The sequence below is a fragment of the Gorilla gorilla genome, chromosome 23 (assembly GCF_029281585.2).
Source record: "Gorilla gorilla gorilla isolate KB3781 chromosome 23, NHGRI_mGorGor1-v2.1_pri, whole genome shotgun sequence".
Taxonomy (NCBI): domain Eukaryota; kingdom Metazoa; phylum Chordata; class Mammalia; order Primates; family Hominidae; genus Gorilla; species Gorilla gorilla.
Window position 1 is genome coordinate 43,681,999 of NC_086018.1, and position 24,583 is coordinate 43,706,581.

Consider the following 24,583-nt stretch of genomic DNA (forward strand, 5'->3'; position numbering starts at 1 on the left):
GGGCCTCAGTTTTCTTGTCTATTTAATGGGAATAAAGTTGAACAGTACCTACCTGGTGATAGTGTCATAAGGATTAAATGAGATATAATGCATATTAAATCCTTAGGACATACCTGTACGTAGCACTAAATGTAGCTGATATTATCACTTAACACATTGATTGGTAGTTCCCCATGTATCAGCTATTGTGCTAGGTGATGGGGTAGGAAAATGGAAAGTCCTTGCTCTCTCCTGTACTAGTATGTACAAGATAACACAGCTGTGGGGGTATGTATGTACAAAGCAGAGGGAACATTGAAGAAAGAAATACTTAGACTTGGGTCAGCCTAGGTGATCACTAGAGGACTTCCTCTCTTTAAACTAGACACCTGGTCTGAGCACTTCCTTTACCTCACATCACTTTGGGAAATGTGGAGCTGCTGAAAGAATGCTATTAATAAAAGTCCCTGGTACTGCTCTATGGGCCTTTGGGGGAGATGTATTTATTGATTTAATGCTTAGGCATTTCTGTATCATGATGGACCCTCCTTTTAGTTAATAACCCAGTCATCAACCATTTATTGAGCACCTACTATGAAACAGATTTTTTGTTGGGGTCTGAGGGTACAAAGAGGAATGATGTGAGTGATCCCTTTTATCAAGCATATTTGGGAAATTGCTAAATAAACACACTGTAATGGAAATCTGTACAAGAGGTGGTGGCACAGGGGAACATGTGGATATGTTGGAAGATTGGCGAGCCAGGAGAGGCTTTTTAAGATTATTTCAGGTGCTGGGTTATAGATGAGAGGACTAGAAGGAACAGTGTCTGCAAAGGGGCCATATGTTAATTTTGCAAAACCGATGAGACAATTAAGTAAAGTAACATAGATAAGGTTTCTCGTACAGAGGAGACATTTAGTCAGACATCAGTTCCCTTTTTATAACTTGGAGAAAATCCAAGCCCCTGAGCCAGTTTAGAAGGCCCTTCTTGACTCTATCTCTTGTGAGGGAAGAAGTTACAGAGAACCATTGGTGGTTTTTGTCAAGGGAGTGGCGTGATAAGATCTGCCTGTTAGATCTTCCTGGCCGCCTCCGCCTCCATTGTGGGGAATAAATGAGAGGACGAAGCTAGAGACAGGGGGGACCTTTAAGGAGTGGTAGCAGAAGCCCATGTGAAAGAGAAAAGTGCCTAAATTAGGACATTGTGGGGATGAGTAGAATAAATACTGAGAGATACAAGGTTGAATGGACAGGACTCGGACCAATTGGATTGTTGGGGGGAGAATGAGGAAATGAGGATGCTTCCCAGATGTCATCTGAGTTCTGGGACAGTGTCCTTGTTCCAGGCAGAGATTGGAGACCAGGAAAGGTGAACTGATGTGCAGGTCCTGGCATGGAAAGACACAGTTGTGTGGTGGTGCAGAGAACTCGTGATCAGGGTTTATAAGGACAGGCTTCTGGTCCTGGTTCTGTCACTGCTTCTCTTTGTCTTTGGACAAATTATAAGGGTCTTATGGGGCTGGGCCCAGACTGCCGCTCCTCTGAGAGGATCCCTCCAGTTCTGATGCTCAGGGAGCCAGTGTTTGTCCTTGGGGGTCTCCTCTTCAGAGAGGGCATAGGGCTGTTGTCTAGTGTGAACAGGAACACAGATGGATCCAGGGGGAGGATGGGCCAAGGTGTTAGAAGGTGGACGAGACAAAAAGCCAGGCAAAATGAGTCCTCAGTGTAGCAAATAGAAAACAGCAGACAAAAAGCAAAAACAGTGAGGAAAGTAATTAAGAGATTCTTCTCTTTTGGTGGAATACATTATTTCTCTAGGATTCCATTTTATATTTGAAGAATCGTAGACATAATGTAGTTGGTGGTCCTTCTGAGCTCTTCCATGCTACAAAACAAACTTCTGTCAGTGGTAGCTTGAGTAATAGAAGTGTCATGCAGTGGAAAGAGCAGTGGCTTTGGAACCATGGAGACCTGGATATGAATCCTGGTTTAGTTTGTGAGGCTTCTTGTTTCTTTTCTTGAAAACGGGATGATGGTAGCCACTTTGACAGATTATTTTGAGGATCTGTAATATTATATGTGTAGCATAGTGGTTTATGCATAGTAAATGCCATTTATTTAGGACCTGTTATTAAAATATAACAAGGTTATAAGTGACCAAGAATCCATTTGTGTCGAATCTCCTGTCTTATCAAAAACAAAAATTGAAGCTATTTCAGGAAGACAGTTCTAATTTTGGGGTTTCCAGAGAAAGGGATCTCAGGATCTCATTACAATTTTAGCAACCCCGAAGTGAAAAGAAATTCTTATATCCCATTGTGGTAATTTTAAATATGTCCACAAATTCTTTGATACTCTGACCTTCTCAAGAGGAGGAGGTTAATTCTTTTCTCCTTGAGTGTGGGCTGAACTTAGTGACTTGCTCCTGAAGAGTAGAATATGGTAGAAGTGACAGTGTGCGACTTCTCAGACTAGGTCATAAAAAGCATCGTAGTTTCCTCTTTGCTAGCTCTTTCTTGGATCACCCACTCTGACAAAGCCAGCTGCCATGTCATGAGGACACTCAAGCATCCATATGCAGAGAGCTGTGTGGTGAGGAGCTGAGGCCTCCTTTGAACAGCCATGTGATGAACTACCTTGGAAGCAGGTCCTCTGAGCTCCAGTCACATCCTCAGCCACGTGTGCAACCTCATGAGACACCCTAAGCCTCTCAGATCTGTGTGAGATCATAAATGTTATTGTTTTAAAATACTAAATTTTGGGCTAATTTGCTATGTAGCAATACATCATTAATACACCAGTCTTAATTCTCCATGCTGTGTATTAAATGCATTCTGTAACCCACTTCTTAAACAGTGTCTTGGTCACTAAAATAATTTAAACATATTGCTTATGGTCATATAATATCAGTATTGAGATATTCCTCAGCTGTTTCTTCTCTGTGTAAGATAATTCTTTTTTCTCACATTTGTTTTATACTTTTTGTTTAATGCAGATATCACCGTATTTCACATTTGTTTAACAAGTGATTTATCTTGCTGTGAGTCTTTGCAAGTCATGTTAAATTCTTTCTGAACAAGTAAGACAAACATTTAAAATTCTATTTTAGTTGCTCCTTTAATTATTTTTCTTTTTTTTTTTCGAGACAGGGCCTCAGTTTGTCATCCAGGTTGGAGTGCATTTTTTCTAGAGAAGGGGGTCTCACTATGTTGCCCAGGCTGGTCTCGAACTCCTGGCCTCAAGTGATCCTCCTGCCTCGGCCTCCCAAAGTGTTGGGATTACAGGCATGAGCCACCGTACCTGGCTAGTTGCCTTTATGATGCATCCATGAGGCATCTCCAGACCCCACAAAGTGTAGAGCCAGGTGAGATGGGTTGTCATACTCCATCTGTGCTGTTCATTAAGTAGCCACTAGCTACATGTAGCTACTTAATTAATTGAAAATAAGTAAAATTAATGTTTCATTTCCTTAGTTGCATTAGCCATATTTTTCAATTTTTAATTTTTTTTTTTTTTGAGACAGTTTCACTCTTGTTGCCCAGGTTGGAGTGCACTGGTGTGATCTTGGCTCACTGCAACCTTCGCCTCCCGGGTTCAAGTAATTCACCTGCCTCAGCTTCCCGAGTAGTTGGAATTACAGGCATGTGCCACCACACCTGGCTAATTTTGTATTTTTAATAGAGACGAGGTTTCTCCACGTTGGTCAGGTTGGTCTTGAACTCCTGACCTCAGGTGATCCGCCTGCCTTGGCCTCCCAAAGTGCTGGGATTACAGGCATGAGCCACCGTGCCCTGCCCTTTATTACTATTTTTTTAGAGACAGGGTCTCACTCTGTTGCCCAAGCTGGAGTGCAGTGGTACGATCATAGTTCACTGCATCCTCGACTTCCTGGGCTCAAGCAATCCTCCTGCCTCCTTCCCCAGTAGCTGGGACTACAGGTGTACACCACCATGCCCAGATAATTTTTTTGTTTATTTTTTGTAGAGATGGGGTCTCGCCATGTTGCCCAGGCTGGCATTAGCCATATTTTAAGTGCTCATTGGCCACATGTGATGTGACAGCACAGATATAGAATATTTCCATCATCACAGAAAGTTCTGGAAATAGTGCTCTTCTGTAGTAAGTTTTCTATAGGGGAGATTGTATTCTGACTCTTGAGTATTCTTGAAATAATGGAACATTTGGATGCTGCTTTCTATAAATTCATCTCATACTTAAACTGATACCTCATTGGTCTTCCACCTGATAAGCTTCTTGAATGAAGTGGGCACATCACATTCACTGTATGCCTGGCATCTAGCATAGAGTTGATAGTGGCAGATGCTTATCAGTTTCTTGTGGAGTTGCTGCTGTTTCTATAACTTATTACTCATTGCACTTGCTTGGTCTTTTTCTTAGTCATGTAATTTTTTTTTCAGCTTCTATCAATATAGCTCATTTTTTCTCTTCAATCTGCTTAGACAAAATGAGGTTTTCGTTGGTGTTTAATTTAAAAATTAAAAAAAAATTCAGGCCAAAAGGTCTTAAAAAAAAAAAAAAAAAAAGAAAAGGCAAGTCCTGGACTTAGAGAAGTATTTAAAATATATATGATAAAGAAGTTGTTTCAGAATATATGAAGTACTCCTACTACAACTCAATAAAAAAGACTCCTACAACTCAATTTAAAAATTGGGCAAAATCTGTGCTTTACAAAGAAAAATAAAGGCCAATAAGCATACGATAAAGTGCTCTAAATCATTAGTTATTAGGGAAATGCAGTTAAAACTTCAGTGAGAGACTACTGCATGCCGTTTAGGATGGCTATTATCCAAAAAATGGAAAAGAACAAGTATTGTTGAGGATGTGAGGAAATGGGAACCCTTGTGTGTTGCTAGTGGACGTGTAAAGTGGTGCTGCTACTATGGAAAATAATTTGGTGGGTCCTCAAAAAGCTAAACGTGGAATATGACCAAGCAGTTTTACTCTTAGGTATATGCCCGAAGAAAATGAAAAAGGACAACTTCTGTATGATTCTGCTTTTATGAAATACCTAGAACAGACAAACTTGTAGAGACAGAAAGTAGATTAGAGGTTACTAGGATTTGGAGAGAGGGGAAATTGGGAGTTACTGCTTCATGTTTACAGAGTTTCTATTTGGGTGTTAAAAAAATTTTGGAAGTAGAGGTGATAGTTGTACAACATTGTGAATATAATTAAAGCCATTGAACTGTAGACTTGAACAACATGGCAAATTTTATGTTATATATATGTATTTTACCATAGTTAAAAAAATTAATAATATAATGTACCAAAATCCATTTAATTGTACACTTTAAGTGGGTGACTTTAGTGTGCCACGTGAACCCTATCTCAATAGTGCTGTTATAAACAAAACCATAATAAGGTACCTCTGCATCCCTATTAGAATGGCTACAATGAAAATGAGTGACGCTGAATTTTGGTGGGCATGTGAAGCTATATATTTATGATTTTTAAAAAGTCACATTGTTTGGAGTAGAGGGGATGTGTTTAAAATGTGAACTCCTCCCTCACTGCTATTTTTGTTTCATAATAAAATGGCCTTTTATGTATCTTTTTCCCTACTCAGTAGTGCCTTTCTTGAAGGGAGGGACTTTATGATGTTTCTTAGCAGGGTGCCTGGCCCATTTTGGGTACTCTGTAAATGTTGAACTGAACTGAATAGAGCAGTGAAGAGCCAGTAGCTCCAGTGAGCCAATCAGTAATTACTCAAATTGCTAAAATGCTATTGATTAGTTTACCATGTAATTCATTCATTGACTCACACCACACATGATACATGTAAGATCTGTGCTTAGTGCTGCAGCTGTGATTGATAGGATAAAATTAACTCTGTGTAGCTTACTTTGAACTACTGACATAGGAGTAGCTCACATGCTATTAAATTATTAAATTTAATACATTTGTAATTTGCTAAAAATGTATATTTGTAATTTATATTTACAAAATAAATTTGTAAATTTGTAAATATAAGTGTCTTAAGCCTTCATTCCTTTGCTTATACACACTCTTCATTTTCCCTCAAGGTTGAGTTACCATTTCACTTCCTTTTGAAAGCCGTTTCTGACCTCCAGGTGCTTTTGCCCTGTATTCCCTTGGCACTCTGTGCTTACCTCTTTCCAAGAACTTCACATAATCACTTAATTACCTACCAGTCTCACTAGAGTGAGAGCAGCCCGAGGCCAGGACTCTTATTTACCTCTGTTTTCAGTACCAACTTTCAGGCCTACCGCATAATGAGCATCCAATAGTGTTTTTATTATTTTCTTGAACACCTGATTTTCTTAAGCCATGAGAGAGAAAATGAGAGCATACAAGAAAGACTTTAATTAGGAGGGGACAGGAAACGTTAAATATGACAGATGACTGATTTCAAGGGGTAAAAAATGACTTGGTATTGTTACTTGGTTGTATAAATATGTTGACTAACCTTCATAAAGAAAGTGAATAGATTAAGCACTTTAGAGGTCAACATACCACAGAGGTAAAAAATAAACCTATCCATCTGTGTATACACACGCACATGGATTTTCCCCGGACATTACTGAGCCTCTGGGCAGCAAGTGTCTTTAACTACACCAAAACACACAAAAACCCAAAAAACAAAAACCCACACGAGTCATCAGCTGGGCTAAGGATGCCATATGGCGTTTTGACTCAACCATGATTCAGCTCAACTTTGTTGAGAGAGAACATCAATTAAGTTACACTATAAAAAGCATATTTTAGAGTGTGCTGGCAATTTCCTTTATTTTTACCTATGCCATGAGCTGGAATGCTACATGGAATTGTTTGGTAAGGTGTTCTGACTCAGCTTCAAAATACAGAAGTGGTCAGTGTGAGCCACCTCATACATTCAATTATCTTAAATGCATGAAGTAGACAGGAAAGAGTTTGAGCCAGCCGAAATAAATAAAACCAATCGAAATAAATAAGGTTAGGATTGTGACCACCAGTACCCTCAGAGCAGAGTTTCTCAGCTCTTTCATTCTTCCAGTCTTTTGTAGTGGTCACTGGACCCAAGGGCTTGGTCACTGGACTGTGGGCAATGACACTCAAAAGCAAAGGAACTGTGGGACTACCACTAGGGCGAGCTGGGCCCTGTGATGGCCACAAGCTTAGAGAAGTTATTAGAGTTAACAAGATGATCCATAAGTGGGGGATGCTCTTTCATTATAGCTATTGAGGAGTTTGTGTACTGCTTAGAACAGTGTCTGGCACCTAATAGACACAGTTTAAGTGTTAGCGTTTTCGTTGTTGGTGTCATTGTCATCATCATCATCAATGAGAATATTATAAAACTATCAAAAGACATTTAAAAAGACTTAAGTGGTAAGATACACCATTGTATTATAGGAAACCTCAATAACAAAGACATCAATACCTCCCAAATTGACCTATGGATTCAATGCCATTCATAATAAAATTGCAGCAGGGTTTTTGCTAGAAATTCACACAGATTTTCTAAGTTATATGAGAAACTCCTAGGTTTTCTCTTACTCTCTGAACTCTCATCCCTTTAAGGCTTTTTTTTTTTTTTTGAGATAGGGTCTCACTGTGTCACCTAGGCTGGAGTGCAGTGGTGCCATCACAGCATCACCATGCCCCGCTAAGTAAAATTTTTTTGTTTTTTTGTAGAGATTAGCTCTCACTGTGTTTCCCAGGCTGGTCTTGAACTCCTGGGCTCAAGCGATCCTCCTGCCTCAGCCCCCCATAGTATTAGGATTACAGGTGTGAGCCACTGTTCCTGGAACCCTTTAAGGTTTTTTACATGAATCCTTTTCTGACTTCCCAGTTCTTAAGATCCTTCTCTATGCCCTCAGCAAAATTCCCTGTATCCTGAACTTCTGTAAACATCCATTCATCTTCTTGATCTAAATGAAATATGGCTCTGAGGACATGCCTTTCCCAGGGTTCTTGAAAGTGGGAGGCTGTTTTCTCTCCTGCACTCAGTACAATGCTTGGCTCAAAGGTGTGGTAGTTCTCCTTGATTGTCATTGCTGCTTTCAGACCTTTTTCCTCCATAGACCACTCCAACTTTTAATCTCATGACATCAGAGTATCCCTTGTTTAATCACTTTTGTGGTTAAAAGAGACCTTTGGGTCAGTCTGCCTCATTCCTTGAAGAGTTTAGCCCTGGCTCACTTTTCACTCTATTTCTTCTCCTGTCTTAAATCTTCGTTATTTCATTGTTTATATAGATTTTCCTTTCATTATCCTGACCTCGAATTTCTTTGACTTTCTCTCCCTTAGTGAGCTTGACCTCCATCCCATCTCAGCCACACATTGCCATACCTTACTTAGACTTTATCCATAACTGTAGCTGCCTTCCCCCACAGTCTCGAGTCCCAGTCCCTGTTTTATCTTCTCTTTAGGGCCCTTGCTTCATCAAGTCTTTAACCTCACCAGGACCTACAGTCTTTTGACCCTATTTCCTATTTACTACCCCTTTTGTTTTTCATTCCCCTTCTTAATGTTCACATTCCCATCTTGATCTGGCTTAGATCCATGGATGAGTAATAAGAGCATTTTTTAATGTACATCCTCAACTCCACTGCCTCATCTCTAAACTTTGTTATGTTTGCCTGGTAAAACTCCAGCTCTGGTCAAATCCAACTTGTTTCCTTTGCAACAGTACCCAAATAGCTGAACAAGGCTAGAGAAAAACATACAGCCGTGCAGACTGCTCTCACTTTAACTTGCGGATCACTAACTAACGTGGCCCTTAATGCTACCTGTCAGTCCCGCTGTTTGCCCTGGTCCCTTGACTCTCCTGCTCCCCAAGTCAGGTATTTCATGCTCCACTCTCTTCAAACCTCCATCCCATCTCCCTCATCCTCACTCTCAGCTCTCTGAAAATAGGAGCAACTAGAAGATAATTTCCAGGAACTCTCATCACCCTCTCTGCCCACCTACTTGTATCTGTGCCCGTAGCCTGCCTTTGCTTCTGGTCTGTGGATGAGCGGTCTTGCTCTGAATATGAGCTCCCCTTAAGTTTGCACTAAATTCCATTGCCTTTTGCACACATTGCTCCAGCAGTCTTCTTCTCTGCCCCCTTAAAAATAATCAGTCTTACCCTTTCTATTGGATTGCACTCATCAGTTTATAGATCTGCTGTAATTTTTCCCATACTAAGAAAAATCTCTCCCTCCATTTCCCTGAGTGATAATCCTTCCCGGATCTCAGAACTCAGTCCTCAGACCTCTTCTCTCTTCTGCCTATATTTACTTTCACAGTATTCTCACTCAATCTTGTGGTTTTAATAACTTCCGTTTGCTGGTGACTAACATTTTTCTTTAGCTGGACTTTTTTGTTTTTTTTTTGAGACAGGGTCTCTCTCTGTCACCCAGGCTGGAGTGCAGGGGCACAATCTGCAGCCTTGACCTCCCAGGCATAAGCAGTTCTTCCACCCCAGCCTCCCTTGTAGCTGAGACTACAGGCATCCACCACCACACCCGGCTATTTTTTTAAATTTTTTTGTGGAGACAGGGTCTTACCATGTTGCCCAGTCTGGTCTTGAACTCCTGGCCTCAGGTGTTCCACCTGCCTTGGCTTCCCAAAGTGCTGGGATGACAGGCATGAGCCACTGCACCTGGCTTAGCTAGATTTTTCTCCTGAATGCTAGACTTGTTTATTCACCTGACTACTTCACATTCTACTTGTATTTCTACCGATCCTCTCATCCACCAGATATCCTCAGAGTACTCTTGTTTCTGTAAACAATAAATACATCTTTCAATTTATGGCTCAGGCTAAAGTTGTGGTGTCATCCTTCACTCCCCTTTTTTAGACACCCTCATAAGAATCCATCATCAAGTCCTATTGGCTCTATCTTTAAAATATCCAGAGTTTGATTTCTATTTACCGTATCTGCTGCTTTCCCTCTGCTCCAAAAACAGCCCCCTAACTGGTCTCCTGCTGTCTTCTCTTTCTCCCTTTAAGATTGGTTCTTTACAAAGCAGCCAAAGAGATCCTTTTAACACGTAAGTCAGATGATGTCACCCCTCTGCTCAGAACCTTCCATGGGCCGGGCACGGTGGGTGGCTCACGCCTGTCATCCCAGCACTTTGGGAGGCCAAGGCAGGTGGATCACCTGAGGCCAGGAGTTTGAGACCAGCCTGGCCAACATAGTGAAACCCCATCTCTACTAAAAATACAAAAATTTGTTGGGCATGGTGGCACATGCCTGAAATTCTACCTACTTGGGAGGCTGAGGCATGAAAATTGCTTGAACCTGGGAGGCGGGGGTTGCAGTGAGCTGAGATCCTGCCTCTGCACTCCAGCCTGGGCAACAGAGCAAAACTCTGTCTCAAAAACAAAACGAAAAAAAGAACCTTCCATGGCTTCACATCAGGATAAAAGCCAGCGTCCTTCCGTGGCCTACTGTGCCTGTCCTGGGTGGCTCCGTCTTCTCTCTCTGAGTCGCACTTCTCTTTTCTCACTGGGGTTCATTGAAGCCAGCCCTGACTTCCCCGTGACGTGCTCTGTATGCCTTTGCCTCTAGTCCAAGCTCTTCTCCCAGGAAGATGCATAGTTGGCTCCCTCACCTTCTTTGTATCTGTGCTTAAATACTACTTTTAAAATAAGGTTTAAATAATATATACAAAATCTTTGTCTAAGCATATAAAGACATTCTCCTTATATTTTCTTCCAAAGCCTTGCAATTTTGTCTTCCATATAATTCCTAAATCCACCTGGAGTTACTTTTTGGGTAGTGTAAGTAAGGATCCAATTCAGTTTTTTTCCTTCTAGATTAACAGTTGTTACAGCACCTCTTCGAGCACAGTCCATCTTCCCAGGTCTTTAATGCTATTGATAGATGCCATTTATCAAGTTACCATGTATACACAGTTCTGCTCTTGGGCTGTCTTTTCCAGTGGTTGACTTTCTGCATCTGTGCTAATTTCACCTTTTCTTAGCTTCTCTTTCTTTCATTTTCTTTTCTTTTCATGTTTTCTTAGAGACAAGGTCTCACTGTGTCACCCAGGCCTGAGTGCAGTGTTGTGATCATAGCTCACCATAGCCTTGAACTCCTGGGTTCAAGCAGTCCTTCTGCATCAGGCTCCCAAGTAGCTGGGACTACGAGGCACAGACCATCAAGCCCAGCTAATTAAAACAAGTTTTTTTTTTGTTTTTTTGTTTTGTAGAGATAGGGTCTTGTTACGTTAGGCAGGTCTTGAACTCTCCTGGCTTCTGCCTCTCAAAGCACTGGAATTATAGGCATATGAACCACTGCGCCTGGCCGCCTTAGTTCCTTTCATTTAGCACAGTGCGTTTGTTCTGATGAAAGATGAATTTTGAATGTGATGAGGACAGTGGGAAAGAGGAAGTGTGTGGTTTTTGGGGAGTGGGGAGAGGACTGGTATGTTTGGAGCCCTTTAAAGCAGGGGTTGCCAGACCATGGCCAGATCTGGCCCACTACCTGTTTTTTTTATGACCCATGAGTTAAGAATGGTTTTTTACATTTTTAAATGGTTGGGGAGATAATAAAATTTCATGACACATGAAAATTATATGAATTTAAATTTTAGTTTCCACAAACAGAGTTTCATTAGAGCCCAGCCATGTTCACTTGTTTAGGTGTTTCCCGTGGCTGCGTTTGTGCACTGGGGGAGTTGAGAGTGTGACAGAGGCTGTTTGGCCATCAGAGCTGGAGATATTCACTCTCTGACCCTTTACAGAAAAAGTTTGTGACCCTGCAAAATGGATTGGTCTGGGTTGTCAGGACAGCTTCAGAATCCTGGATGTGACAGAAGAGGAGAGAAGAGTGTGAAAAGAAGTTTTGAGTTCTGCACAGATTTCAAAATTTTACCCTAGGCTGTTTGTGGCAGGAGATACAGATGTTTTTATTTTCTGTTTTTGTTCAATCCTGCCCAGTCAAATCAGCAAGATTATGGTTTTAAATAACAACCAGTGATTGTTGTTTTAATCTGTGAACTTGTGTGGATTTTAATAGTTTTTCTCACTGGCAGTTGTTAAACTACTCTAAACCACATATGCCAGTTTTTAAGTAAATCTAAGGTATTAGAATAAATCTTTTAACAAGTATGAAGGTCTTAGTTGTAGCATTACAATGACTAGCATGTAGCTTTTTTTTTTTCAGTAGGAGGTCCCACCTGATGATTGAACTGTAAAATGTGTATGCATACAGTATATTAGACCTATCTAACCTGTTACATATAAGCATAGGTAGTTTTCTTTAATTTTACTCAAACAGGACTTGCCAAGATTAAACCCTACAGATCTGTTCAAACTTGAGGGAAATGAAATTCTACCTTTTGTGTAATTCAAAGGATTTTTTTGGTTCTGTAATGTAACATTTCATTTATACATTGTCTTCAGGGTATGCATTCCTTTCTAATAGGAATGTCTAACGGTTGAATTTTAATTGTCCTTGTAAGTACTTTCCGCCTTCTGTGAATGAAGTAGCTAAGCTTTTTAAAGTCGCTGTACATTTTTGGTTAGTTTGGTTAAAGCAGAAATGACAGCAGTTATTATTAATAACTTTTGTAATATTGGAGTGATTGATCTTTACTATTTCATTGTCGTTAAACATTACACATATTTAGCTGCATTGTCTTGACAGTGAACGTAGATTTTGCAGACAAGAGTATACTAGGACTATTCTGGATCTGTAATGCCAAATAGTTTTCTTTCAAGGCTGTAGAGAAGGTAAAGATGTATAGAAGAGTTAAATGCTTTCATAGTATTTACTGTTACTGAATAAAAGCTTCTTTGTCCTCATCTGATGAAAGTTGTTGACATATTATATTGTATAAAAATATGGTGAATAGAAGCTATAGATATTTATTATATGACTCTAGAGGAAGAGTTTTACTGACACCATTTATAAAAGGAAACACATCTAAAACATGTTCTTTGCTCTTAAGAAATTTAAAATACAGTTAATTGGGTTATAACTCCTCCCAGACCCTCAAGCTTATCCACTGTATCATTTAATGGGAAAGGAGAAATTCGATGTTTGCTTAATAGCAATCATAAAATACCTATATGATATTCACATCTTAAAATCTGAGACGTTTTTAAGTTTCTGAGTAGAGATTATATAGATTTCTTAATGGGAAAGGGAGGGTTGAGCTGATGCCTCACTTTCCCCTTTCTGTTGCTGACTCAAAGAGTACTGATTTCACTGCCTATGTCAGGCCTGATTCCTGGCTCTGAGCACAAGCTCTGTAAGTGCTTGGATTACATAGCAAGGCTGTGATGCAGTCAGGGGCCACTTTTGAGTGTGCGAACAGTCTCATCACTGTTTAAAACTTGAACAAATTCAATTAATGGGTGCCAATTCTGGGCCCTAGAGATATAGAAAAGAATAAGATAGTCTCCATTTTTCAAGGACTTAACAGTCTAGCTGGGGAGATAGGTTACGTAAATCTTATCTGATGTGGACAAGTTATTCCAGTCTTATGAACAGAGCTCCAGGGCGGCACAGAGGGAGTCTGTCTGGAAAAGTGGAGGAGTTTCTCCAGGTCTTAGTTTCCCAAAGGTTTAAAAGGAGATGCAGGCCAGGCGCAGTGGCTCACGCGTGTAATCCCAACACTCTGGGAGGCCGAGGCGGGCAGATCACGAGGTCAGGAGACCGAGACCAGCCTGACCAAAATGGTGAAACCCTGTCTCTACTAAAATACAAAAAAATTAGCCGGGCGTGGTGGCATGCGCTTGTAGTCCCAGCTACTCAGGAGGCTGAGGCAGAAGAATCACTTGAACCCAGGAGGCGGAGGTTGCAGTGAGCTGAGATTGCGCTACTGCACTCCAGCCTGGGCAACAGAGCAAGACTCCATCTCAAAAAAAAAAAAAAGGAGATGTAAGTTTCTCCCAGGCAGAGGATTGGGAGATTTGGAGAGGACTTTCTTCTGGTGGTGAGATATGTTTGAGCAAAGACAGAAGATTGGCGAAATCGGGGGTTTTCAGGAATCCATGGTTTACAACCTGGGGAGAGCATATGACAGTGATCACAGCTCCACATTATTTTTTCTTTATACTGCAAACGCGAATTATTGTGTGCCAAATAGATGCTGTCATGATTACTCTTTAGTTGCTATTAATAGTTATTTGGATTTCAGGAATGTTTTGGTTGGCCTTAGCTCAGTTAAATGCTTTTCATTAGGTTAAAATTATTATAAGGGCATGGTGCATGTATAACAAATTACCATGTAGCATTGGGAATTATTCACAACATAGTTCATGAACTTAGTATTTATTCTATGGTCGGGATATCATTTTTCCCGTTTTCTTTAAGAATATTGCTTTTCTTCTGTCTTGTTTAGTCTGTACTATAGTTTGATTCCAAAGCTTTTGCTGTGCTAGATACCAATTTTGAGTAAAACAGATGTTAACGATTGCAAGGAATGACTTCAGGGAAGACCATTCACGGGGGAAAGGTGGTTCCCATGTAAGAGGCAGACGGCAAAGGATCAGGTGAAAGAAATCATTCTCGCTGCTTTCTTACAGCTGTAAATACACATTCTTAGTCATCTCAGTAGGAAAAGAGAGGCGTTATTGAAGCTTATTCAAGTTGCAGAGCTCTACGTTTACTTGACTATAGCATTAAATAATAAATGGCTTCAAAACTTCATGCAGATGGGGCAAATAGAGGTGATTAGATTTGTTCTTTGTCCTAGAAATTGTGATCAGCCTTAGCATTCTTCATAGTGTTTTAAACTCCTGGGTATTTTCTTAGCTGATGAGTGTCTACAATATATTTGGTACTCCTTAAAGCTACCTTAAGAATGTTAGTGAATCGGCCAGGTGCAGTGGCTCACACCTGTAATCCCAGCACTTTGGGAGGCCGAGGTAGGCAGATCACGAGATCGGGAGTTTGAGACCAGCCTGGCTAATATGGTGAAACCCTGTCTCTACTAAAAATACAAAAATTAGCCGGTAATGGTGGCGTGTGCCTGTAGTCCCAGCTACTCGGGAGGCTGAGGCAGAAGAATTGCTTGAACCCAGGAGGCACAGGTTGCAGTGAGCCAAGATTGCACCACTGCAACTCCAGCCTGGGCGACAGAGCAGAACTCCGTCTCAAAAAAAAAGAGTGTTAGTGAGTATTCTTCTATTCTTCTTACGGCAATGCTGTCACTAAAAAATGGCTTATGTACTTGTTTCATACAGTTTATTGAGGCAAGATTAGTGCTATACCCTTGAATTTTCATTTCTTAATTTGGTCACTCAGTTGCCGAGACACTGAGTCAAAGTTTCATTATTTACACTCAGGGCTGACTGGGGGAGACATAGACAAATTATTTTATGTGCAGTTTCCCAGTTTTTAATTAATTTATACTCTGCCTCTTTCAAAACCAAGTTTGAGATACCTTAAAAAATAAATACGAGAAAAAGATAAGGGGGGAAATTAGGGATAGTGGAAAAGCCAGATAGAAAAAGTAAGGATTCATGTTGTTTGGGTCATAAATTTGACTCCAGACTTAAGAAAGGCCCCGACAGAGAGAAAACATAATAAATAATGTGAGTTCTATTGTCTGTTCGTAAGATAAAAACACACATCACTTGGTGTATAAGAAGCCATGGTACTGAAGTTCAAGGAAAGAAGTGTTTCCTCTGCCCCCGGAAAAGGGGCCTCCATAGGTGTCTTCTGCAGCAACTGAGCAGCTCTGTAACCTGGGCAGCTCAGTGTCCGGAGTTCTGAATGAACATGTGGCTCCCTGCTGGTCTGGCTCAATCCAAGGGTGAACGGTAGGGCACTGTGAATCTACAGCGAAGAGCAGAAGGAGAAAATTCATATGGTCTGAATCATTTGGCATTTATAGAATCTCTTAAATTGTCCAATGTGGCAACTTTCCTTCTAACGTTAAAAGAGATTTGCTGTTTCTTTAGGGGATTTATGGAATGAGGAAGTTGGCTTGCATTTAGGTGCCATGTTGCACAAAAAATTCTTGTCTTCAGAGCTCTGGAATGATAGCCAGTGCAGGCAGTACTCCTGGCATGAGAGGCACGCAGAGACTGAGATGCCCAGAGGGTACAGCCACAGGTTCATCTTTCTCCCTGGGCATATATTCTTGGTGGAAGGACAGGCACACTTTACATTCTCCCTCTCTCCTTTCTCTCCCATCTATGTAGTTGACTGTAGAAGTTTGGTGTGTGTGTTGTCAGCCTCACTGTGTCTACAGAGTAGATAGTATCCTTGTCCTACAGGAATATTGTTTCTTATAACTGAACTTAGCTACATATTGGGTGACAGAGGACCAGACTATATTCTCTGTCTAGAACATTAAATAAAGATACTCTGTTCTGATTCAGGGTAGATCCATAAGCATGAGCAGTCACTGGAACTGGGATTTGGGTTGTCATGGGTAGTGGAAGTGCTCAGGCCAGAGTGCTTCACTTGGCCTTGTGGCTCTGCCAGTTACTGGCTGAGTGATTTGTGCAAGTTACTTACCATCTCTACTTCACTTACCTTATCTGTAAATGGAGAGGACAGTGTTGGCCTCATAAGGCTATTGCAAAGACTGAGATAATACATGAGAAGTGACAAGAACAGTGTCTGGTGCATAGTAAGTGCTCAATATGTGTAGATCTTTTATTTGGTGTTGTAAATTAAGGAGCTAAAGCAGATAAACCTAGCGTACCTCCCCACAATAGTAGATAAAAGCAGTTTTCTGAACAGGACATTTGGAAATCATAATCTTTTTTTCTGATTCGTGATAATTTTATCCTTTTTCAGAGAAACAGCACCCAGGACTATCTTCCAAAGAGTTCTGGATATCCTAAAGAAATCTTCTCATGCTGTTGAGCTTGCCTGCAGAGATCCATCCCAAGTGGAAAACCTGGCTTCCAGTCTGCAGTTAATAACAGAATGCTTCAGGTGTCTTCGCAATGCTTGCATAGAGTGTTCTGTCAACCAGAATTCAATCAGGTAGTTACACACGTACCTTGGATTCTGTTTCTTTGTATATGTGCCTGCTGGTTCTGTCATTTGGTTTATCTGTTAGAAGTTGTTTTGGGCTGGGTAAGGTCGCTCATGCCTGTAATCCCAGCATTTTGGGAGGCTGAGGCAGGAGGATTGCTTGAGTCCAGGAGTTCAAGACCGGCCTGGGCAACATGGCGAGACCCTGTCTCTACAAAAAAAATACAAAAAATTAGCTGGACATGGTGGCGTGCACCTGTAGTCCCAGCTGCTCAGGAGACTGAGGTGGGAGGATTGCTTGGGCCGGGGAGAGGCAGAGGTTGCAATAATCTGAGATGATGCCATTGCTGCAGGCTGGGCCACATTGTGAGACCCTGTCTCAGGAAAAAAAAAAAAAAAAAAAGTTCTGGCATGATAGTATCACCCACTGTTATTGCAGGATTGCCCTTTACATCTGCGGGGAGAGGCCCGCTACAGGCCTCGCCATTGGAGTCTCTCTGACTAGTGTATAAAATAATGGAGTGTGTTTAACATTAGGGGTTAGATTTCTTGTTTGTTTTTATCACATGTTTTGAGGTATTTGGTTCTTCATAGTGTTTTGAAGCTGATTTTGAGTCTTTGTTCCTAGATTTTACCTGCCTAAGTTTATATGCAGTTCTTGACCTCAGGTTGTAAATGTTTTAATTACTTTTAATGTTTTAATTTGTTACTCTTGTGTTTGAACAAGAAGCATATTTTGTAAATTTACAAGATGACCTGTCTTTCCTAAAGATCGTGTAAAGTTCCAAGCTCTGCTTCCACCTATTTTATGATGCGCACATTTTTAAAAGTAGTTAAAGCATGAGCAGGCGAGCTGTCCAGTGCTCTTCTTTGCTTTTACATGTTACCGTCTCCTCCCAGAACACAGCATCTTTCTTCTTTGATTTTATGGAACCTGCTTTTTATTAACAATTTTTACTTGAAGTCAGAAACCACAAACAGGATGCTCACTTTCTTTCCTGGACTTGGATGTAGACAGAGCCTCCAGGCTTCCCTGTCACCAGTGTGACGGGTAAGCTTGGGCTGGTCCAGAAGCCATTTGAGGGACTCCCTTCGGTTAGACACGTATACCCGAGGCTTTGATATGATTAATGAGATTTTTAAGATCAAAGGAGAGAGGGTAAAAATTGAGTCTTGTAACTTCAATACTAAACCAAACCTGCCATCCATTTGAGGATAAATGGATAGAAACAACAATAATCTTGATAATAATAGTCAACATTCTAAAACATAACTAGTTATATGCTAGAAGCATCTGGCCAGAAGGCTAGTTTCTTTTGTCCTTTTCCAGTCAAAAGGTGCTCTAGTGTGATGGGGAAGGAAAGGAGAGCCGTAGAACTAACTTTTGACTGTGGCTGGCAGATACACCTTTGTGCTTGGCTAATCTTGGTGGGGAAGGGAGCGAGCATTCGTTGAGCCTGCCTTCGGCATTGGGCTTTGTCCCAAGGGCTTTGCTTGTGGTATCTTCTTTAATTCTTAGAACAAACTCAAGAAATTTTTTCATTTTTACAAAAGACGAAACTGTAACTTGGAGAGGTTAAATAACTTGTCTGAGAGTCACTTGTTAAGTGAGAGAGGCTGGGAACATTCTCTCCATATCCAGACATCTGACTCTAAAGCTTAAGCTTAACAAGCAGTCTGCCCTTACTGTTCTGAGCTTAAGCTCAAAAGCAGTCTGGGCCAGGTGCGGTGGCTCACGCCTGTAATCCCAACACTTTGGGAGGCCGAGGCGGGTGAATCATGAGGTCAGGAGTTCGAGACCAGCCTGGCCAGCATGGTGAAACCCTGTCTCTACTAAAAATAAAAAATTAGCTGGGTGTGGTGGCACACACCTGTAGTCCCAGCTACTCTGGAGGCTGAGGCAGGAGAATCACTTGAACGGGGAAAGCGGAGGTTGCAGTGAGCCAAGATTGGGCTACTGCACTTCAGCCTGGGCAACAGAGTGAGACTCCGTCTCAAAAAAAAAAATGTAGTCTACCCTTGCTGTCCTGAGCCTTACACACTGGTCTTGTTATGGATGACTGCTCCATCTTGACCCTGGACAGGTGACTTGGTCTTCCTGAGTATCAGTTTTGTCCTCTGTAAAACTAGGTAAGCAATGTCTTCCAAACAGGCTGGTTATGGGGTGTAAATGAGATTACTTATGTAAATGCCTAATGCACATTGTGTGCTCAGTAAACATTAAATGTTTCTGCCTCTGCCTCAGGAATGAATGTACAACACAAGTTTGTGTTAATACTTTCTTTCAAAGCAGTCAATTTTTATTTTCTTTTTTGAGTAATATATGCAAACTATAAAAATTCAAACATTACAAAAATAAATACTATGGCAAGTAAGTTATTGGTGGTCTTTTGGTAGGGCCAGCAAAGCAAGGGCTGTGCTGTTTGTGATAATATCTTTTTATTGCATGCAACTTATGGTTGGGTGGAAATGAAAATGAACATTTAAGGGTGTTAATTTTTCTGCCTCTTCCCTTCTAGGATTGTATTATTATTCACTGTTGATTTTTAAAGGAAAATTTCAACCATTTAGGGCAGCAATTTTCAGAAAAGAATTTTCTAGTTAGAAATACTACAGAGATTCTAGTAAAGACTTTGTGGCCAAGCTTAACTAAGGCCAGTATTTCTGAGCCAGTCAAGATTCAGACTGCAACTAGTACATATTTTTCTGATGTTTTACTTTAAGTCGTTAAAGAAAGAGTTCATCAAAAGGTGTGATGCTATTAAAGCCTAGATCTTTTCACATCTTTTGCACTTTGTGTGGACTGGGACTGTTTTTGCCAAGAATGCATGGAATGGGGTATAATACAATGAAGCAAAGAATCTGAGTCATGGGAAACTTCAGGAAGTACTCAAAGAAAGCTGTTGGAAGCAGTTAGCTCTGCATGTAAATATAACCTCTACTGCTAGGGTTGCTATATTTTTCCTGTAGAGAGCCAGATAATAAATAATTTAGGCTTTGTAATCTCTGTCAGATTTCTCAGCTCTCCCATTGTAGTGCAAAAACAGCCATAGACAATATATGAATGAATGAACATGTCTAATTTTGTCTTTTTTAAAAAACCCAGGAACTTGGATACGATTGGTGTTGCTGTTGATTTGATTCTTCTGTTTCGTGAACTGCGAGTGGAACAGGAATCTCTGTTGACAGGTAGCATGCAATATAATTCATGGATTATTTATATCTTTATAAAGGGTTCAAAACCAGTACTTTGAGTATTAACATCATTCATTGAAACACATGTTCTGTATTTCATGAGATAGGGAAACTTTAATAGTGAAATATTAAAGAATTATAAAGTTGTAGCAACTTCCCTTCCTGCATGGCTGAATTTTGTTCCTTTCACATTTGTATGTTGAAGTCTGTCTGTTCCAGTTGCTATAACAAAATGCCTTAGGCTGGGTAGTTTATAAACAACAGAAATGTATTGCTTACAGTTCTGGAGGCTGGAAAGTCCAAGATTAAGGTACCAGCAGATTGGGTGTTTTGCGGGGGCTGCTCTCGTCTTCATAGATGGTGCCTCTTGCTTTGTTCTCCTGTGGTGGAAGGTGGAAGGCAGAAGGCATAAACAAGCTCTCTGGGCCCCTTTTATAAGGGCAGTAATCGCATTCACGAGGGCTCCACCATCATGACCTAGTCACTTCCCAAAGGCCCCATCTTATACTAGCATGTTGGGGATTAGATTTCAGCATAGGAATTTTGGAGGGGCACAGATATTCAGATCATAGCATGGTCCTAACCCCCAGTACCCAGAATGTGACTGAATTTGGAGATAGGATCTTTAAAGAGGTAATTAAGGTAAAATGAGGGTATATGACTGGTATCCTTATAGGAAGAGGAAATTAGGACATGGCCATGCTCAGAGTAGAGACCATGTGAAGACACAGGGAGAAGATGACCATCTACAGGCCAAGGAGCGAGACCTCAGAAGAAATCAGCCCTCTCGACACCTTGATCTTGGACCTCCAGCCACCAGAACTGTGTAAAAATAAATGTCTGTTGTTTAAGCCATTCAGTCTGTGGTAAGACTAATAGACCATCTTTTAATATTTATGAATGTGACAGGCCCTGGTCCAGGTTTTGGGTGTGATTCAAACAGTGACCAAAACAGACAAAAAGTGTCTGTCCTTAGAGAACTCACATTCCGTTGAGGGGAGCCACATGTTAAGTGTTTAAGTCAGGTATCTAGTGTGATGAAAATGGAACTTAGCTCTGATTGTTAACGGTTGTTGACTTGGGATTAAGAGAAACACCACACTTCTTTAGACTCATTAGTAGAATGGTTTTGGTCTTTGTTCTTCTAGCATCAACATCTTTCCTTTGGACAGTGGTTATTATCTTAACATAATGTTTTAAAAAAATGTAGATTTTTAATTTATGATCTCTTTGTGCCAGGAATTGAAATACTTTATGGGTAAACCTAAATTATTTGATAAAAAAATCTTAATGTAGGCTCGGTGCCGTGGCTCATGCCTGTAATTCTAGCACTTGGAGAGGCCAAGGTGGACAGATTGCTTGAGCTCAGGTGTTTGAGACCAGCCTGGGCAACATGGTGAAACCCCGTTTCCAAAAAAATACAAAGGCTGGGTGCAGTGGCTCAAGCCTGTAATCCCAGCACTTTGGGAGGCTGAGGCGGGCGGATCATTTGAGGTCAGGAGTTCAAGACCAGCCTGGCCAACATGGTGAAACCCCCTCTCTACTAAAAATACAAAAATTAGCTGGGTGTGATGGCGCATGCTTGTGATCCCAGCTACTCAGGAGGCTGAGGCAGGAGAGTTGATTGAACCCAGGAGGTGGAGGTTGTAGTGAGCCGAGATCGTGCCATTGCACTCCAGCCTGGGTGACAAGAGTGAAATTCTGTCTCAAAAAAAAAAAAGAAAAAGAAAAGAACCGGGCATGGTGGCACATGCCCGTAGTCGCAGCTACTTGGAGGCTGAGGTAGGAAGATTGCTTGAGCCTGGGAGGTGGAAGTTGCAGTGAGCTGAGATCACGCCACTGCACTCCAGCCTGGGTGACAGAGCAAGACTCTGTCTCAAAAAAAAAAAAAAAAAAAAGCCCCAGAAAATTTTAATGTAAATTTCCAGGTGGATAAGTTAGATGTACTAAATTATAGGTTAAATTTTGTTGTTGGCCGGGCACAGTGGCTCACACCTGTAATCCCAGCACTTTGGGAGGCTGAAGCGGGCGGATCACGAGGTCAGGAGATCTACCTGGCTAACACGGTGAAACCCCGTCTCTAGTAAAAATACAAAAAATTAGCCGGGCATGGTGGTGGGCACCTGTAGTCCCAGCTACTCGGGAGGCTGAGGCAGGAGAATGGCATGCACCCAGGAGGCGGAGCTTGCAGTGAGCCGAGATTGCTGCCACTGAACTCCAGCCTGGGCGACAGAGCGAGACTCCATCTCAAAAAAAAAAAAAAAACTGTCGTTGTAATAACGTCTTTACCTTATAATTCAATGAATATAACCTTTAAATGAGAAGTCTCCAGTTGCATTTAAAATATTATTTGACTTACAAATTGTTTTATATACAGTTTTAATGCCTGTACTTTGCATATAACATGAGGCATGTTTCTTTTTTTTTTTTGAGATGGGGACTCTGTCACCCAGGCTGGAGTGCACTGGTGCAATATTGGCTCGCTGCAACCACTGCCTTCCCGCCGGGTTCAAGCGATTCTCCTGCCTCAGCCTCCCGAGTAGCTGGGATTACAGGCGCCTGCCACCACACTCGGCTGATTTTTTGTATTTTTTTATTAGAGATGGGGTTTCACCTTGGCCAGGCAGGTCTTGAACTCCTGACCTCATAATCCACCCACCTCGGCCTCTCAAAGTGCTGGGATTACAGGCGTGAACCACCGCACCTGGCCACATGAGGCATATTTCTATTGATGTTAATATGTGTGCTTCTCTTGGTAGATAGACAAGAACTAGAGGTGATGGTCTTTTTTCACAGGTGAAATAGGCTAAATTAGCGTGTTAGAGCACTGCCTGGTTTGGTTTAATTTCTGTGATTTCCTAGTGTTTTCATTTTAAACTCAGTTTGCTAAAAATTCTTGGATCTTGCTATTTGATTTTGAAGTATTCCTTTAGGAAATGGTAATTAAAAATTAATTACTTCCTTTAAGAATTTATAGACAAAGTGCATCACCATGTTTTTTTGAGCATCAGTTTTTAAAATAATCTCAAGAAATTGAAAAGGATGTAGGATTAATTGTGAAATGTTTTTACGATATTATGTATTTAAAGATACTTCTGTAGCTCCATTTTATAATAAAAGGGAAGCATCAGTACTCAAAATTGGGGAATTATAAATTAGCAGTAAAGTCCGTGTTTCACAGTGTCACTTGGGAGGGCAGCTATTTTGAGGTCTCTGTGTGGTATAGTAATTGAGAAAGAAAGTTGAGAATGTACTGTGTTTTATAATTGGTGATCCTGATGGGGCGGGCAGTGTGGCGCTCCAGAGCTGCTGTGCTGTGGTGGGCGGAAGGAGGTTTCTCTTTTAATGATATATCCTAAATAAAGAAGCAAAGGGGAAGTGCTGTACAAATGCTGTGATTAAATAACTATTAGAGTGGAGCCAGCCCCTCCACCATGTGCTGGATTTCATCGCCACTTGCCCACGCAGAAGCTGTTCTCCTGAAATTATCCCCTTGCTCTCAGGCAGCCTCTGTTTTTTTCCTCTTTACTCCATCATTTTCATCAGCATGTAATATGCCCTCCCATTTTTCATTTAAAAATATCTTCTTTTGACTCCATGTCCCCGTCAGTCCAGTATCTCGTTTTTCTGCTCTATCCCAAATGTGCTACAAAAGATGTATTTAGTTTTTACAATATATGGTAAAAGATGATTTCATCCTTCACAGGATTACTTTTCACTGAAGCAGGTAGATGACCTAAGAAAAAATTTAACGGAGCAGATATCTGAAACTACTTTTATGAACCAGTTTGTCATTGAGGAGTAAATTGGTTATTTGGTTGTTAGCTTGGCTATTCACTCATATTCACTAGGCAGAGAGGGCAGATTCTTACAGACCTGTTACATGTTAGCTGTATTAAATGTTGTTCTTAATTTAGGTAGTTGCATTTGTATGAGTTTAATTATTTTTTATTGATGTGAGATTCACATATTGTTAACTATTTTAAAGTGAACAATCGAGTGGCATTTAGTACATCTACAGTATTGTGCAACTACCATCTCTACCTAATTAAAAAAAATTTTTTTTTTGAGATGGAGTTTGCTCTTGTTGCCCATGCTGGAGTGCAGTGGCACAATCTCGGCTCACTACAGTCTCCACCTCCCAGGTTCAAGCAATTCTCCTGCCTCAGCCTCTTGAGTAGTTGGGATTACAGGCACCCACCACCACGCCTGGCTAATTTTTGTATTTTTAGTAGAGATGGAGTTTCACCACATTGGCCAGGCTGGTCTCGAACTCCTGACTTCAGGTGAACCACCCACCTCGGCCTCCGAAAGTGCTGGAATTACAGGCGTGAGCCACTGCTTCCGGCCTAAAAATCACCCTAAAAGGATACCCTGTTTTCATTGAGCAGTTGCTCTCTTTCCGCCTCCCTGTAGCCCCTGGCAACCACTATTTAGCATTCTGTCTCTGTAGATCTACCTACTCTGGATATTTCATATAAATGGAATCATAGAATTAATTATGTG

At 41.0% G+C, this 24,583-nt stretch overlaps 1 protein-coding gene across 3 annotated transcripts in view; it reads left to right on the top strand.

Annotated features, from left to right (window-relative positions):
* Positions 1-24,583, top strand: part of ATXN10 (ataxin 10) — a 173,603-nt gene that overhangs the window by 2,539 nt on the left and 146,481 nt on the right. For all 3 annotated transcript variants that reach the window (XM_055375381.2, XM_031005368.3, XM_063705018.1), the window contains exons 2-3: positions 16,700-16,891; positions 19,989-20,071. In XM_055375381.2, coding sequence (XP_055231356.1) covers positions 16,700-16,891; positions 19,989-20,071 — 275 coding nt within the window. The remainder of the gene's footprint in view (positions 1-16,699; positions 16,892-19,988; positions 20,072-24,583) is intronic.